This window comes from Protopterus annectens, chromosome 9.part0, assembly GCF_019279795.1.
Source record: "Protopterus annectens isolate FY-2018-M chromosome 9.part0, PAN1.0, whole genome shotgun sequence".
Lineage (NCBI taxonomy): Eukaryota > Metazoa > Chordata > Ceratodontiformes > Protopteridae > Protopterus > Protopterus annectens.
Genome location: NC_056743.1, coordinates 1,204,312,723 through 1,204,330,557, shown reverse-complemented (window position 1 = coordinate 1,204,330,557; position 17,835 = coordinate 1,204,312,723). Strand labels below are relative to the sequence as shown.

Below are 17,835 nucleotides of genomic sequence, written 5' to 3'. Positions count from 1 at the left end.
TTAAAGAAATCTCAATCCCTCAGAGCCACACACTCCAGGGATCTAAACCTTGTCGTCACAATCAACAAAACATACTGGAGGGATAGGTTCCTGACCCAGAGACTCCCCATTCTCTGGAATAGACTGCTCATACATGTCAAGCAGAGCACCTCCTTGGCCCTCTTCAAAAGGAACCTTGATGATTGGATGGGAGATAGGAAATTCACCCCGAGGATCATGTCAGTCGCCCTGCTAGACAGGGGTCCAGAGAAGTAAATATTGTGGGAATAAATATCCGGGGAATTGTTATGGCTAGGCTTGTATAGGCTCTAGGGGTGATAGCCTAGTACCAACCTATGAATCTATGGGGTAAGAAGGTATACACCTCTGCTACTCTGGCCATTAGGGCTTTAAATTGTCAGTTTCATATGTTAAAGTATCAGCAGCATATTATGGGACTACTTAAACAAAAAATGATGTTGATTCCTGACTGTGCAGAACAGAAAGATTTACAAGAGTTAATGCATTCTGCTGACCCAAGTTGGTAAACATACTTTGCAATGTGGTTTTGATGCTTTAGAAGCATCTTGCAGGGCTGCTGTAACTGGGTCTGTACTTAGAAGGCATGCTTGGCTTACGGAACAAAACTTGCCAGATCATGTTAAAGCTAAATTACTGGATGCACCCTTAAACCAAGAGCGCCTTTTTTGGCAACAAAGCAGAAGAAGTCCTCAAAAGAATGGAGGAAAAAGCTAAATCTATGCAAACTGTTAAAGATTTCTTACAGGTACAGCCACCTAGATTCAGTAGGCACTGGCCTTCAAAGAACAGGTCCTTTCCCGTCCCTGCCAGGCCTTCTCAGTCCAAACCCAGGAGCAGCAGACCACCAAGACTCCAGTCTCAGGCTATACACAGATCTAAGCAGTGGGGGGCTCCCACTTCCAAAGCAGGGAGTAGTAAGCCACCTCCCTACGGAAAAATGGCACAGTGACTTATCCTTAACTCTTCCAAGCCTTGCTCAATTTCTTGCACCTTTAGGAGGAAAGCTCTCCTTGCATGCAAGAAACTGGGAATTCATTACCCAAGACTAATGGGTTTTAAACATAGTTTCCCTAGGTTACAGATTCCAATTCCACACTCTCCCACCCCCAAATGGATGGCCAGACCTCCCCCCAAACCAGTGGGCGGAGGCCCAAAAACAAGTTTTCTCTGTCCTCAGTATCAAGGCTATTCAACCTGTCCCAGCAGAACAAAGGGGAAAAGGTTTCTATTCAAGACTGTTCCTGGATCCCAGAAAAGAAAACTCCTGGTGTCCTTTCCTGGATCTGTCTATCCTAAACACCTTTCTGGTGGTACCAAAATTCCAAATGCTAACTCTTCAACAGCTTATTCCTGTGTTAACCAAGGATGCCTGGCTGGCAACCCTAGACTTGAAAGAGGCTTATCTGCACATCTCAGTAAGGGAATCTTGCAGGAAATACCTACGCTTCAGGGAAGGCTCCATGCAATATCAGTTCTCTGCACTTCCCTTTGGCTTATCTACTGCACCCAGGGTATTCACAAAGTGCCTAGCTCCAGCCATTGCATTCTGCAGGCAGAGAAATATTCAGATTTACCCAAATTTGGACGATTGCCTGATTCAGGCAGAGAGTCAGGACTTGCTATTGCAGCATCTGGCATTTGTAAAGAGATTTCTAACTTCACTGGGGTACACCATCAACGAGAAGAAATCACACCTATTACCCCGCCAACAGATTGTATTCCTGGGAGCAAGCTTGAACACAACTTTCCAGATGGCATTCCTCACTCCAGAGAAACAAGTTTATTTGACAACCTACTTCAACCTACTGGCCACAAAAACCCAGCTATCTGCAAGGAAAATCCTGCAAGCCATGGGGTTCATGTCCTCTTGCATTCTGTTAATTCCACATGCAAGACGGCATATAAGAAAACTTCAATGGTATCTAAAAAGTCTATGGAGTCAACATTCTCAGGACCTGGAAACAATGATTCCTGTCATTCCTTGCCTAAGGGCAGAGTTCCTTTAGTGGGCAGAGGCCTGCAATCACAACAAGGGACTTTCTTTCACTCTATCCCTTGATGCCCAAACCCTAACAACAGATGCATCAGACTCTGCATGAGGGGCTCACATGGCAGGGCAGTGCATTCAGGGCAAATGGAACCCAATACAGATGCACCTGCATATCAATCAAAAAGACTGACAGCCTTCAAAGACCTTATTCTACCAGGACAACTATTGATAAAGACAGACAACACCACAGTTATGTGGTACATAAACAAGCAGGGGGGAACCCATTACTACCCACTCTGCAGACTAGCCAAGGCTCTGTGGAGCACAGCCTTTAGCAACCAAGTGAACCTACAAGCTCAGTTCCTGCCAGGGAAACTAAATTTACTGGCAGATGACTTAAGCAGAAATTTCATGGACCCACACGAATGGAAAATGGAACACAAAATATTCAAGCTCTTGCGGAACAAATGGGGGATGCCAGCGGTAGACCTGTTTGCCTCCCCTCAGAACTACCAATTGAACAAATACTGCACCAGAATGCCCCACAGTCAAGCTTGGAAAGTGGATGCCCTGTCCTTTACCTGGGAAGGCCTCTCAGTTTATGCTCCCCCCCACCTCTCCTCTCGAAGGTCCTACTAAAGATCAAACAGGACAAGCCAAGAACAATACTGATTACACTGGACTGGCCATGCCAGCACTGGTACCCCCTTTTGTGCAGTCTGACAGTGCTACAACCATGGCACCTGCCTCAGACCCCTTCCCTGCTGTCCCGGCAGGATGGCCAAATTCTGCACCCTCAGCTTCAAACCCTGAACCTTGCAGCCTGGCTAATCCCCTGAACTCACCTCTAGCAACCCTCAGTAAGCAGGTGCTGGATGTCATTCTTGAGGCAAGGAGGCCTAGTACTAGAAAATCCTATTCAGAAAAGTGGAAAAGATACTGTGCATGGAGCCAGTCTCAGGGGATGGACACAATGGTGCCCAGCGTACCTCATATTCTAGATTATTTAACAGAAATGATCCACAAGGGCCTGTCTTTCTCTTCAAGTAAGATTCATGCTTCTGCCATATCAGCACATTATAATACTGAGCCATCCCTCTTCTCTCATCCACTGCTAAAACAATTCCTTAGAGGGGCCAAAAATGTAAGACCCCCCAGGAGAGCTCCCACTCCAGCCTGGGACCTAAACTTTGTGTTGGAAAAACTTACTCTTCCCCCTTTGAACCAGCTGCTACATCAGAGTTGAAATTCCTTTCTTGGAAAACAGCTTTACTTCTAGCCATCACTTCTGCAAGAAGAGTGTCTGAACTGCAGGCCCTAATGGCAGTGGAACCCTTCATTATCTTCCACGCAGACAGAGTTTACCTCAGGACTAATCCATCATTTATGCCCAAGGTGGTATTTAGTGTGGCTCTGAACCAGTCTATTCATTTGCCTACTTTTTTCACTAACCCCCAGAATAAAGGGGAAAAGATACTGCATTCCATGGACGTGCACAGACAGCTAGGCAGGGTTAGTACAAGAACATAACCAGTGGTTGAAGAAGAAAAGTTTTAGGTTAGTTTTAAATAGTGGGAGAGAGGTTAGGGTTGTAAGGTCTTGTGGTAGTTGATTCCGTATTTTACCAAATGAATTAGAGAATATGGAGTCACCTGCTGAGTTGTTAGATAAGGAAGTATGAATCAACATTTTGTTAGCAGAGCGTAGATTTCTCAAGTTGTTATAAGGTTTTATGAGGGAAGAGAGAATAGGGATATTATTGGGTTGGTATAGGGCTTTATGGGCGATTATAAGTTGGTTAAAATGTAATAAGTGTGGTAATTCAAGCCACTCAAGTTGTTTTAGGTTCAGACAGTGATGAGTCCTGTAAGGTGTATTTGTAGCAAATCTGGCGATGTTGTTATATGCTCTAGCTAGTTTGTTAAGATTATTTGTAGAAAGATTGTTGAATATTGGGGAAGCGTATAATAGGGTAGGAATTAAGTGGGTTCTAGCTATTGTGGTTCTGGCAACTGGTGTCAAGAAGGGTTTTATTCTATAAAGGGATCCAAGTTTTTGTTAGTCAGTTTTATTGTAGTGTTTATGTGAGTGTCAAACTTTAATTGATTGTCAATTGTGATTCCTAGGAGTTTGGTGGTGGGGTCAGGAGAGAGAACAGTATTGTTGTTTGATGTAAGTGTAAAATGAAGTGGGGGAGACAAATGAGAGGGTTTAAAGAGAAAAAGTTTGGTTTTTGGGGGGTTGAGGAGAAGACAGTGGTTGGAGAACCATTCTTCTATAGTGGTAAAGGCTTTTTGTGTGATAGAATGAAGTTCAGTTTGGAATGAGGCAGAACAGATGATAGTAGAGTCATCAGCATACTGAATACAGGTGGAGAGTGGGGTAGAGAGATGAAGGTCATTTATGAAAATGGAAAACAGAAGTGGACCTAAAATAGAGCCTTGAGGGACACCTAGGGAGGTGGGAAGGAGATCAGAAATATGGTTTTGCCAGAGAACTGCTTGTTTACGGTTTTCTAGGTATGATGTAAACCAGTTCATAGCAAGATTGTCCAGTGAGAGGGACTTCAGTTGGTGGAGGAGAAGTTGATGATTAACCATTTTGAACGCTTTAGATAGGTCTACAAAGAATGCTGAGGAAAGAATATTGTTATTACGATTATTGTTGATAGAGTTAGTAAAAGATAGCAAGGCAGTGGTAGTACTGTGAAATGGCCGGAATCCATGTTGGCAGTTAGCAAGGAGATTATACTGAAGCAGGTGAGTTATTGTTTGTGGATACATTTCTCCATAATTTTAGCAAGTGGAGAGAGTAGAGCTATGGGGCGGTAGTTGGAGAACTCAGTAGAGTCACCACCTTTGTGAAGTAGGATGATGTGTGAGATTTTCCAAATAGATGGAATGGTGCCTTTTTTTATAGTTCTATTGATCAATATGGAGATTGGGAAGGCAATGGCGTTGGCTCCTATTTGGAGGTATTCTGCTGGTAATTTATCAGCTGAGGGGGTAGTAGGTTTTAATTTTTGAAGTAAGGAGGAGATATAGGAGGTGGGTATAGGTTCAAGGTGAAAAGTGGGGGGAATGGAGCTTGGGCTTGGCAAATTGGAGGTATCAGGGTTTAGTTGATTTGCTAGATTTAATATAGTAGTAGTAAAGAAAGTATTAAAGGCATTTGCTGTTTGTATTGGACAATCAGGTTTGGAGTCTAGTGGATAAGGTGTGGCAACTTTGCTTGGGGAAAGTAGTGTGTTAATAGTAGACCAGAATTTTTGTGGCTGATGAAGGGAAGATTGCTGAAGTTGGATATAAAAGTTCTTTTTATCTTGTAGGATGGCTTTTTTTGTTAAGTTTCTTTGTTGTCTAAAAGTTTGGTGATTGATAGTGTCTTTTGTGGTACGCCATTTGGCCCAAGATTTATTTCTATTATGGATTAGGTTCTTAGTTGAATTTGAGAGCCATGGTGCTGGTTTGTTTTTCATTCTTATGGAACACATTGGGGCATGGCGGTCTAGGATTGCTAGGAAAGAGTTATTGAAGTAATTAACTGCTTCATTAATAGGGAGTGACTTAAGGGGAGACCAATTGCATTGTTTAAGTTCGGTTAGAAACAATTCGTTGTTAAAATGTTTTTTGCTACGGGCAGTTCTGACTGGAGTAGGGATACTTAAACTTGTTTTATGTCTAATAATGTATATTAGAGAGTGGTCACTAAGGTCATCTGGGAGGCTTCCTGTTGTATAGTTTTGTGGTGGACAGTTTGTTAGTATCCAATCCAGGATGGTTTCTTTATTATTAAGTTTATTTGTTTTGGTTGGAGAGTTTATAGCTTGTGAGAAGCCATACAGGTTAATCAGGGTGGATGGATTGGTGTTGTTACATAAGTACCAGTCAATATTAAAGTCTCCTAGTAGTAGTGTTTCCTGAGGGAGATTTGAAGAGAGCCAGTTTAATAAGTCTTCTAATAGTGTGTGATTTTTACCTGGGGGAAGATAGGTGCAGATTATGTTAACTGATTTGTGTGAGTTAAGTTGGAGTTTAGTAATAATTATTTCTAAGTTGTTGTGTAAGGGTAGTTTATGATTTATTTTGTTGATTTGTAGTCCTGTTTTGTAGAGAATTGCTACCCCTCCATCTTTTTTATTTGTGCGGTCTTGTCTAAAGATACAATAGCCTGGGGGAATAATTTCAGTATCTTTTATTGTGGGTTTGAGCCATGTTTCGGTTAGGCAGAGGATGTCAAATTGCTGGACATCTAGAAGAGCATGAATTTGTGGTATTTTGTTGCATATACTACATATGTTTAGATGGGCTATAGAGAGTGATTTGGAGGGTTTGGTTGGTGGTAAAGGGATTATATTAGGTTTGTTGCAGTTAGTGGGGGCTGGGTGATGGTTTGGGCCTGGGTTGGGGTGAATGTCACCACATGTTAAGGAATGGATTAGTATAAAGTTGTAGTTCTGGAGAGGTTTACAGTGATAGTTGCATAATTTTCTAATATTTAGAATTGAGTATCTGATGTGAGTTTTTTTTTTTTACTGCCATCTGCAATTTCAAAAAGCAGCAGCAAGACTCTATAAGAGTATTGACCATTCCAGACATTCTTCTGGTAAGTGGAAACCATTGCACAGTATCTTTAATTTCAGCAATGTTATTGTCAGCAATTCTGAATTGCACATGGATTTTTTTTTACATTGCAGTCCAAAAACATCCTTCCATGGGGCAGTCTCTTGTCTTCTCCTACCTCATTCATGAATTTTTCTAATAAATGAAATGTTTTAAAAGTCACGTCACAAAAGTCGTCAGTGCCCAAATGTATTGATATTCTTATGTTTTTTTATACCAAATACTAAAGGTAAAAATTGTACTATACAAAACATTATATCTTCTTAAACAAAGGTCAGTCTTCCCCCAGGATTCAGTAATGTCTACACTAGGTGTACACCATTCTGAGTGAACAGACAACACAGGCATAACTCGCACCTTCTTCCTACTTCCTTCTAATTTTAGTTTTCCTACTGATTTTCTTGCAGATTTAAATATTAACAGGAATTCATAAAGGTTACCACAAAATGTAGACTACATGTACAGTATGTGTAATCTTTCTGAGTGACTAAAAAAAGCACAAAAACATTGGTATGGATGTTCTTGAATAAATATTGTGTGCTCTTAGCATGCACTTAGTGTAGGTGTTATTATAGGTCCATAGGTTCATAGATTAGTACTAAGCTAACTGCCCTTGCAAGCTATTTTAAGCCTAGCCAATTATCCCTTATGAGATTCAAACCCTGCACCTTGTGTTTGTAAGGCAAACACCTTAACCATTAGGCCACCCTCCCCTGTTATTGAATATGACCCTTTGTTTTAATTCTTACCACAAGCTCCCTTAGTCTGCTGCTATATGCTTCTTTCTATTGCTGAAGCTGGTCATCTTCCCATTTTTACAGCATCGGCATAAGATTTTTTCATACTCTTTTGCTGATGTGTGCCTTTAAAACTAAAACACACAACAGTGTTTTCTGTTCCTTTATCTCCAAATGCCACTGCTTTTCCTGTTGAAAATGTCACTTCTTTTACTTCCATTACACAGTCAGCTAGTTCACTCTAGTTTGATTCTGCTCCATTTTCTGGTGCACTTTGCACTATCAAATTTAATAAATCCTGTGTTGGTAATCCACCTCCAAACTATGTTACAATAACTTCCTTATTTCCAGTAGCTTTAGAAACCTCTCAATTTGCTTCTTCCAAAGCATGCACTGCCCCAGCTGTCATGGTATCCTCCATTTTGGATTTATCACAACCAAGTCAGCAGCAGCCCCCCCTTTTCCACCTAGTGGTTGTGATATGAAACAGCAAGACAAAATAGCAGTGGTCCTTTATTAAACATAATATTTACATATTGTACATTATTTTCATCCATTTGCATTCCTTTTTCATTTACATAAACTTTATAGATACATTTCCTTCTTTTAATTTTCATTCATTTTCTGACCTCACCCTTTTTTCCATAACCAAACTCTTATTTTTTCAATATCTCTGCCAATATCCATTTCCCATTAAATTTTTAATCATTCAGTATTTCATTCCCCATGGTCCATATTATACAAATATTTTTCTATATACATTTTTTACATATTCCTTTCTTTTGCTTCTAAATTAAACATATGTCAACATATAAATGCTTACATCCTTCATTTGTTTAATACATTCCAAGACATTCTATTCATATGATTTTTCCCATAACTTCTTTAACTTTTCACATTTTCACATTTTAAGAAAACATGTTCGTTTCAACTTTACCACAACTACATATTCTTTTGTCTATTTTTATAGCATATTCAGCTTCACTGATAATTTATTTATCAATAAAATCCACAGAAAATCTCTGCATTCTACACATTTCTTACACCATTACAGTCTTGTTTGTATGGCTTTTACTTTTTCTGCCTCCAGCGTTTCCAATGGGAAAACACAGTAATATTTATCCATTATATTTAAGCACTGTTCTTTCCTATTATATTTTATATTGCCTGTTATTTTCCATTAACGTAACTTTTTCATGATAAACTTTTATTTTCCCATTCACACCTTCCTTCCCTCTTTTAACTTTACTCATCATACACCATATTTTCTTGTACTTTTCTTCCATTATTGTAATTATTAATAACTTATTTTCTTTTTTAACCGTGTTTACACCTTGTGTAAAGTCAGTGAAGCTACATAAACAACTAGGTTTATCAAACCCATCCCTTCTGTTCTTTCTTTAAAATATAACACATGTCTTTATCATATTTAACCTGGATCCCTATAGAAATGAAAACAGTCAACATTAATTTATTTTTATATTGTACAGGGATCACAAACACACTTACTAAATATATAGTTTTTTCCCAATAGTACAGTATTTATTAAATATACTTCATGTATGATAATTTATATGTTTTCTAGAATAAACTTGTATTCCTTACTTTTGATATTAATCCTCCCATTGCTGCATTCTTCTGCCTCCTTACCAAATTGTATACCTAATATTTCTACATCTTCCATCTTGAACTTAATATTTTCTGTTTCACCTACTATTCCTATATCCTTACTTTTATCCTTATTTATACTCATCCCTATAGCACTCCAATATTAATTAAGTTGCTTGATAGCCACTTCCATCCAATCTTTATTCTTTGTCATTAAAACAATATCATCCATATAAGAGAACATAATGGGTCTACTTTATATTGACGAAGATCAAAACATCGAATGCTCACATGAGCAGAAATTCAGCAACTCGATATTTTTTTTTTTTTTTATAGATCGTAGTACAGTGAAGATCGGAATATTTGCCCTTTCCACACTGTAGTGCGATCTTGGAGTTAGAATATATATTTAGCGGGAGATGTGGGGTGTGCAGCCCCCCACAATAGCAGTTACGAGTTGCTGAATTTACGCTCATGTGAGCGTTTGAAATTTTGATCTTTCATCTATTTAATATAGTCCTGAACATAACTGGTACTTTAATCCTTTCTATAGTCCTATATTCTGCTACTGCTAATGATGTATTAACCTTATTGACCAGTGCATTCATAACCAATGCAAATAAAATACTACTCGCTGGACTATATCTGTTTCTCAACTTCACCATCCATTCACTACAAATTTTACTTTATTTTTTCATTTGCTTTAATAAGTACTTTTATTACTTTTTCACTTGTATTCTCTCACATATATTCATTCAATGCATCACATAAAATTTCATGCTGTATCCTTTCAAGTGCCTTACTCAAATCACCTGTCATGATTTTAACTTTTGTTTTCCTATTCATTATATCATCTGTAATTTCTGTTATTATCATTAATACCTCCCAGCTTCCTTTTCCATTTTCTCCAATTATTGTTTCTTCTAATATTTTGTTTAATTTAGTCTCCAATCTCTTTTCTTTTATCTTTATAAAACTCTTATATTCTGAATTATTTTAAAACTATTGGTCTCCAATTTGTAGATCCTCTTTTTCTCCTTCTTTCTGTATAAATTTCACAACTCCACCACATTTCTTCTTGTCCAAAATCTTCATCTACTCATTCATTTAATAATGCCACAAAGTACTACTTCTGCCAAGCTAACATATCTTTATACATATAATATTCAAACCCAGCCAGTTCCATTGCTGATTTTTGTATTTACTATTTTAACACATTATTCACTTTTTCCAGTGTTTGTCCAGATCTTCATTATCCTACGGGTTCCCTATTATATCAGGGAATGCGTAAAATAACGAATGCTGTTTTATTGACCATTTTGAATCAAAACTGCAAAATCCAGAACACGCGGAACAGCAATTTTTTTCCCAGGGAAAAAAAATCACTTGGCCGTTTTCAGGACTTTGCCATTTCCTCCACTGTGGTGTGATCTCAGAGTTGGAATATTTAAGTAGAGGGTGGGGGGCACAGCCCCTCACATCGGGGGGGGGGGGCAAAACCCCCAATTTATTTTGTGTTTGGGTTTTTTTTTTGCATCTTGCCATTTCAATTTTTGAGGTTCGATTATACGGTGTTCGCTATTTTAAGCATTCGCTGTTATAATATAGACCCATCCTCCATTGTTAATTGGTTTCTTTCTATCTTATGTTTTGTAAATGTCTTTTCTATGTATTCATTTATTACAGTTGCTATTTCTTGTTGACTTTTAACACTTTCTCCTCTCTTGTTTTATTAATTCTCTTATTCTTTTATTCTCTTTAATATTTTGTTTAAATAAGGTGCCATCTCTTCCTTTTTCCCTTTAAAATACCTTTATTTAAACAGCAACTTTTTAATCTTTTTTTGATTCATCTCATATATTTCCCTTTCCCTGTTGAAAAATCCTTCTTATTTCTTACTAAATCTCTAAAAGCATATTCACTTGCTTCTTTATATTTGTTCTTCCCCTTTTATTGTTTTTAAATTTTGCCATTCCAAAAATGTTTCTCATATTTTTCTTTAAACCTTTTCCACCAAGATCTCCAGTTCTTGTAAAATCCTGGCATATCTACATGATCTTTTCACACTTGCCTAATTCTTTCTGTTCCTTCCTTATCTAAATCTCTAAGTCTTTTTCATTTATTCTTTATCTTCCATATTGACAAATGATCCGAAAAACCTGTAACTCTTACAGTTGTATAATTTTCAAACTTACCAAAACAATAAAATAGTCTATCTTACTTCTTAAAGTGTTCCTTTTGTAGGTCCACTGTTTATTGTTTCATATATATCTTTCAACTAATTATTTCTGACATAATTTTCACATCACCACTCTCTCTTTCTTAAATTATAGTCATCAACTAATATTAGATCCATATAAACACTTACATAATCTAAGATTTTTAGAGTCTACTTTAGATACATGAAAACGCTATCTGTCGAATGCTTATATGAGCGAATAATCATAATATTGGAAATGGTATTTTGGGATTGCACTACAGTGAAGAGTGGGATATTTGCCCTTTCCTCACTGTAGTGCGACCTCGGAGTAGGAAAATATATTTAGTGGGGGTGGGGTTATGATTATTCACTCGTATGAGCGTTTGACAGATTGTTTTCGAGTACCTGACATAGACCCAATTTTTAAATATCCCCTCTGTTTCTTTCTTCATCACATGCACATAAACTGCTATAATTCTATAAACTTGCTTTTTCTATCTCACATCTTTAACTGTTACTCTACCCAATATTACTAAAGAAACATCCACAATTCCTGTTGAGTTTTTACATAATATCCCTTTACCTGAGAGTGTTTCTTTACCATGTTCCAAATAACTTCTCTACTTGTAGTCTTTCCCTTTTGTTAAAAGTCTTATATCTTCGATTACAGCAATAGCCATATCAAGTGTCATGCACCATTCCAATACACCTAGTCATCATTTAATATTCTTTATACTGTTCACATCTACAGCTAAAATTCTCAGCTCTTCTTTTTATTTTCTTTCATACCAAATCCTTCAAATTTCCTCTTCCTATTCATTTGTTTCTGTCATTACTTCATACCCTTGTTTGTCTCTTTTTTTATTGTTTACTTCTCCACCTTCTGCTGTGTCATTATTATCTATTGTAGTCTGTTCTTCCTGTTCTTTTCCTAGATTTATTTCTATTTCTTCCCCTTTTGTTTTCCTTTGTTCATTCTCATACTCTCTGTCCACTTTCTGCCGAAACATTTCATTTCACATCTTTTTGCATCATGCCCCATTTTGCCACAATGGTTACTCCTAATATCTCTACTGTATTTCTGCGGAATACAGCTATTCCAGAATATCTTTCATTTCCCAAATTCCAATTTTGTAATCTTTCTTCATTTGTTAAATTTTTTTGTCTTCTAATATAATTACATCTACATAATATGTATTACACCACTCCAAAATCCCTGTTCTTCTTACTATAATCTTAATACTATCCACATTTACAGAAAGCACTCTAAAAGTTTAATTTCCCTTGTCTTTAGATTCATGATTTCATCATTTATAGCGAATTATTTGGCAAGCTTTCTTAATAGGCCATTCTAAGCCTGGTCAGTTTCTCTCCCAAAGGTGAGAATCAGACAGTATACTTTGTAACTGTGAGTCAAACACCTTAACCATTATACCAGGCCCAGTCATTAGCTGTATATATATTTTTTTCATCCATTTACTTTCATTTTACTTAACTCTTTAAAGTTTTGTTTTCTTATATCATATTACCAGTAGAATTTTTTTTCTTGTGCTACCTCCCAATGTATGTCTTCATCACCTATTTCAAAACCTTCTTCTGTGTTCTATTTATTTTTTTCTCATGTAATTTTTCTTTTGTTTCTACTAATTCTAAAATGGATTCTCTTTGTTCATTTTCTTCGCTTTCTTCCTCTTTTTTCTTACTCTTATTTTCATTTTCACAATCCATCCATAAATATCCAATTTTGTTACATTTATAACATTTCAGTTAAAATTCATTTTGCATCATGTCCCATTTTCCCACAAATATATCATTTCTGTCGCAATTGTTTATCAAATGCCCTCCTCTGACTCCCTCCAAAAAACGTGTTTTGGGTTGTCCCCAGTATTTTACAACACCCCTAGTCTCTTTCTGTTCTTAACACAATATTACACTCCCAGCCACCAGTCCATAAACCTCTTTTGCAAGATCTAGTTCTTCTTTACATAAAGTTTTGAAATGTCCTTTCAAAGTCTCTGTTTCTATCTCTGTTGTACATGATTTTTTGTCTTTCTTTGTTGCATGCTTTTATCACATAAAAATTCTATGGGTTAGTCTTTTTTTCATATTCTCTTAAGAAAAATGTCCATTGAAAAAACAGTCTCAAGTATAATGTCACAAAATGTGTCTTTGTTAATGAGAATAAATGCTCTTACTTGATGTAATTTTTCACCCAAAGTATCTATTAAATTGTCCATTTCTTTGTCTTCTTTACTTTGAATCCTACCACATACGTTTGTTTTTCATTTTCTTCTGCCTTCTTTTGTGCTACTCCTCTCTGTGTTCTTTTACTATCTCTGCATATGTTTTTCCATCTCACCACTATTCTTTAGGATTGTCTCTACATCCTCCTTTTGTGTTTTCTCCATATTGTCTCCCCAGAAAGCATCTACTTCATTTGCTGCCTCATTTTCCACCACCATTTTTTAAGTAAATCAACCCTACTGACTGGAGGGTTTTAATTATACATGCATATAACATTTGCTGACTCATCTCCATCAAACAGATTATTCTGAAACATCTCCTCAGAATCCTGCACACAAATGCTCTCAGTATGTGTTTTCTAGTCCTTTTCTCTCACCTGTCCATGTCATTCTCCCTCCATCTTGGCTCCCTGTTTCTCCAGGTTGCCTATGCAGCTGGAACAGAAACAGGAAGTGCTTCTGCAGGATGGGTCTCACTTGTAACAGTAACAAGTAAGGAAAGTTCCCTGATGCCCTGGCTAAATTTCCCCCTAGTAGTATAAATACCACCGCTGTTCTCTTCTGAAAAGAGGATTCTAGCCTAGTGGTTCTAACCTGGTCAGCAAAGGCTAAATAAAATAAATAAATAAACTCAGTGCATTGCTGCGGACAACCTCTTTTTTCGGATTCAGACTTATGGCACTTTTGGTAAGAAGCATTAAGGATTTCCACCACTGTATGGTAGGCTTGGACTCAGCCCTCTTGGCATCAGTTGTCTATACTACTGCCTTGGTCTAGTTATTGTGCTAGCCTAATAAATGTATTAAAAATTACTATTTTCCTTTTATCTTTGTTGTGATGCTTCCTTTAACTTTTTTGGTTCTGTTTAAATCTGTCTGTCTTTTTTCATTGCAGTTTTCCAGCATGTCTTTTTGGGAAATTATATGGGGTGGTGATGTCCTTCTCAGCTATTGTCTCCCTTCTACAGTATCCCTGCCTTTACCTTATTAAAGGACCACTGAAGGAGGATCCTTTGTATGTAAGTATCAAATTTTGGTGCTGTTGACATTTCCTTGAATGTATTCCATCACGTTCTTCTTGAACCTGCTGTAGATTAATTTAGCATCTAAGAGCTGTTTTGGATATTGCATTGCATGTCTCTTTTTTAGCATTTTCTGATCCATTTTTATATCAGACAGTGTTATATGATGCTAGTTTTGTTCAGTTCACCTTAGTTCATGAACAGTACTATGACCTGTTTTCAAAGATTGTTATCTCGTACCTTTTAATTTTAATTTAGGAAACACAAGACAAGTAGTACGTGTGCCAAATATCTGATAAGTTCAGGCATGAGCTAAACATTTAAAAAATACATTTAAATAATTTGTGCTAATATTTAAAATAACCATAGTGCATCATAAATTACTGTGAACTTAGACATTAAAACATTAGTGTCCATTGTAGAATTTCACCTCCTCCCTGTATGCAGAGTTTTTCTGAAGACTATAGTAAATTAACATGCATAATAATGTGTAACTGTTAAAATGGTAACTTTTGTAAGATAGAGATGTTTTGCATATGTATTTAAACTAATGATTCATGGACACTGACTTTTATTGTTGTGTAGAGGCATAGAAAAGGTGGGGTGAAGGGAGCAGCTGCCTCGGGCACAAAATGTTAGGGGGCATGATTAACAGTTGTTGATCAATGTTTAGTACATTACCAGCATTCAGAACCGAATGCTGGTATGCATTTGTGGTTAGGGCTGAAAACTTTTCAGCACTTCATGTGTGGTGTAAGCTGTGTAAACTGTAGAAAGCCATTTAGTACAGTTTAAAAATAAAAGGGAAAATGCTCTTGAGCTTTTGCTTTGTTTTGTGCTCAGGTATGAGAGGAACTTTTTTCTCTCTCCTCAACTTAAATTTGATGAGGATGCCAGATAGGTGAATGACACAGGGCACCAGAATAGTGAGTTGCATCTCTGCTGTTTGGTTCAGATTCACTTTGTAGTGTTAACTACTTCACAGATGGCTACATGACAGCAACTAAAGGAGCAAGCCAAAGTCATGTGACATACCTTGTCCATGTTCCTTCCTGGGCACCTCACTCAGTACATGCATTTGTATAGCTGGGGAGAAAATAGAAGAAACCTTGAAACACCCCTGATGGCTGCATGGATGATGACTCTTCTCAGGTACCTGTCATCTGGTGAAGGGAACAAGTGGGTTGACAGGCCAAGAGAATCTGATAGTTGGCAGGCAATGGGAACATAAAGTGCAAAAAATATATATATATTCACGTGTGTTTCAGTAGATTCCTTTCAATCCTTGTTTCTAGTGAAAAGGTACATTTATCTTATGCTCACAAAAGTGCTGAATTTGTCTTTAACATGTCCAAGTCAGTCTAATGAATGGTTTATCTGTTCTCAGAAGAACATAATGGAAACTGCAGAGTCCAAAATTCTCAGCTGTATAGTAAAGTGTGGGTGGTTTCTAATCCCAGTTGTGTTTAACAATCATGTCTAAAGCGATGAAACAAAGTTTTACTTTTACATAAAACAATTATTCCCATGCATCCCTGTGTATGTAAACACTCTTTTCTGTAAAAATAAAACTTTGTTTCAAGACAGTTTTTTAGTAAATTAACATTTAAAAAGTTTTCAATAAGAAAGTGTAAACTAGTGATGTCCTGTTTATGACATTAATATTAATATAGTGTGAGGAGGCATGGGAATGACTTTGTGTCACTTCGAAAAACACTTTTTTATGTAAAAGTAAAACTTTTTTATGTTTCATCACTTTAGACATGGTTTTTAAGCTTCTTCTGTTGTTATTTCTTCATTTCTCATAAATTGTTTTGGCTTTGGCACTTGTTCAAAATTTGATCATTTCTCTGACCAGTCATCCATCTGACAGGTAATGGCGCCAAAAATTGATCATTTGACCCACTGATATTTCTGATTCCATTGTTTTGCATACTTATTAAATAGTGGGATATACTCTTGTTATACATTTCTCTTGATGGTCTAGTAGTATGTTTACATTTTTTTTTAATTCAGATCCTCCCAGTTTTGATAGTGAGGCAGAGCAAGACAAGATAGGCCATATTTCATATAAAATAATAATGTGGCCAAACATTTGATAAAATATGGACTTTGAATGCCATCTACTTCCACAGCTTTCAGGTTCAGATTAAATCATAATGTTGCCTGCCTGAGGGACCAAAACAGGCATCCAGAAGCCAGTAAGTAAGCAGCAACACACTTTACAATTATGGCAGTAAGTGAAAAAAAAAGCAAGTCAGATTGCATGGCAACCTGTATTGCATGCTTAGCTTTATGGGATGCTTAAATACACACTGCACTATACATTTATACAGTACAGGTTTTGCTCATTGTTCTCTTACTTTTGTAAACCTTTATCAGAATCATTTTATCATTTTTGCTCTGTTGAGCTTCGTCTACTGCTTTAAATTGGTACTGAATAATTGATATGACTCCTCAATATTAATGGTAAGTCTTTATTAGCATCTGGCCCCAAGCAGCGTCACAAAGTGGTTTTGGGATTAGTCCACCTACCCTAATTATAAATGAAAAAAATGAAACTTTGGGTGGCATTTGAGATGTATGATTCCATCCTTATTCTTGCCTTGTATGTGTAACAAATCTGTTTCAGTTCTTTAGTAACAATCAGATCAAGAACTCTAAAAAATATCAACTTTATCCACTTAGTTTCAGGGGCTATAGTACTTTATTGTTACTCATATTTGCACTTTCATGTACCTGTGTTCACAACTTCTTGTTCTGTTAAACCCAGGCTTCAGCATTACATGACAGGCTTAGTTATGTTTTTTTTAAATTACTGTTCTACTAATGCTTCTTTTTACTGCTAGTCTACTTTTTCCATGGTTGGTGCCCATATCCTTGCATTCCATTTTGCTGATTTATTTTCATTATTATGCAGTTTTACTTCTTAATTGATTTTATTGATTCATTATAGTTTTGAACAAAACCAGACTATTCTAGAGAAGAGTACATTTCCTAGGATAATAATAATAGTACAGCAATAACAACAATAATAGTACCGATTTGTTAACCAAGAAGGCCATCTGGATATACAGTCCCTTTTCAGGGGTGATCTGGGAGATATTCACTGAGAGATTACACAGTTAATTTATTGCTATTTTTTTTTTTTTTTTTAACAATTCAGCCATTCATTTGACAGTTATATATTACAAGGACAGGAAAATACATAAGAAAAATATTCAGCAAAATAGTCTCAAATATGCTGTAGCCACATCCATGAGCAATGCAGTGACTGTAAGATTTTGTATCGGTTGTAAGCAAAATTCAGTTCCAGTTTTATTAAAAACATAATTAACTGTGCACAAATCACTATAAGCTAGTGGTAGCGTTAACTAGCTTTTTCTTGTAAAT

The 17,835-nt window shown here is 36.7% G+C and overlaps 1 protein-coding gene across 1 annotated transcript in view; it reads left to right on the top strand.

Moving 5' to 3' along the window:
- The window catches only part of SLC43A3 (solute carrier family 43 member 3), a 918,925-nt gene that overhangs the window by 864,529 nt on the left and 36,561 nt on the right, over window positions 1–17,835 (top strand). The window contains exon 13 of the mRNA XM_044084126.1: window positions 14,316–14,439. Coding sequence (XP_043940061.1) covers window positions 14,316–14,439 — 124 coding nt within the window. The remainder of the gene's footprint in view (window positions 1–14,315; window positions 14,440–17,835) is intronic.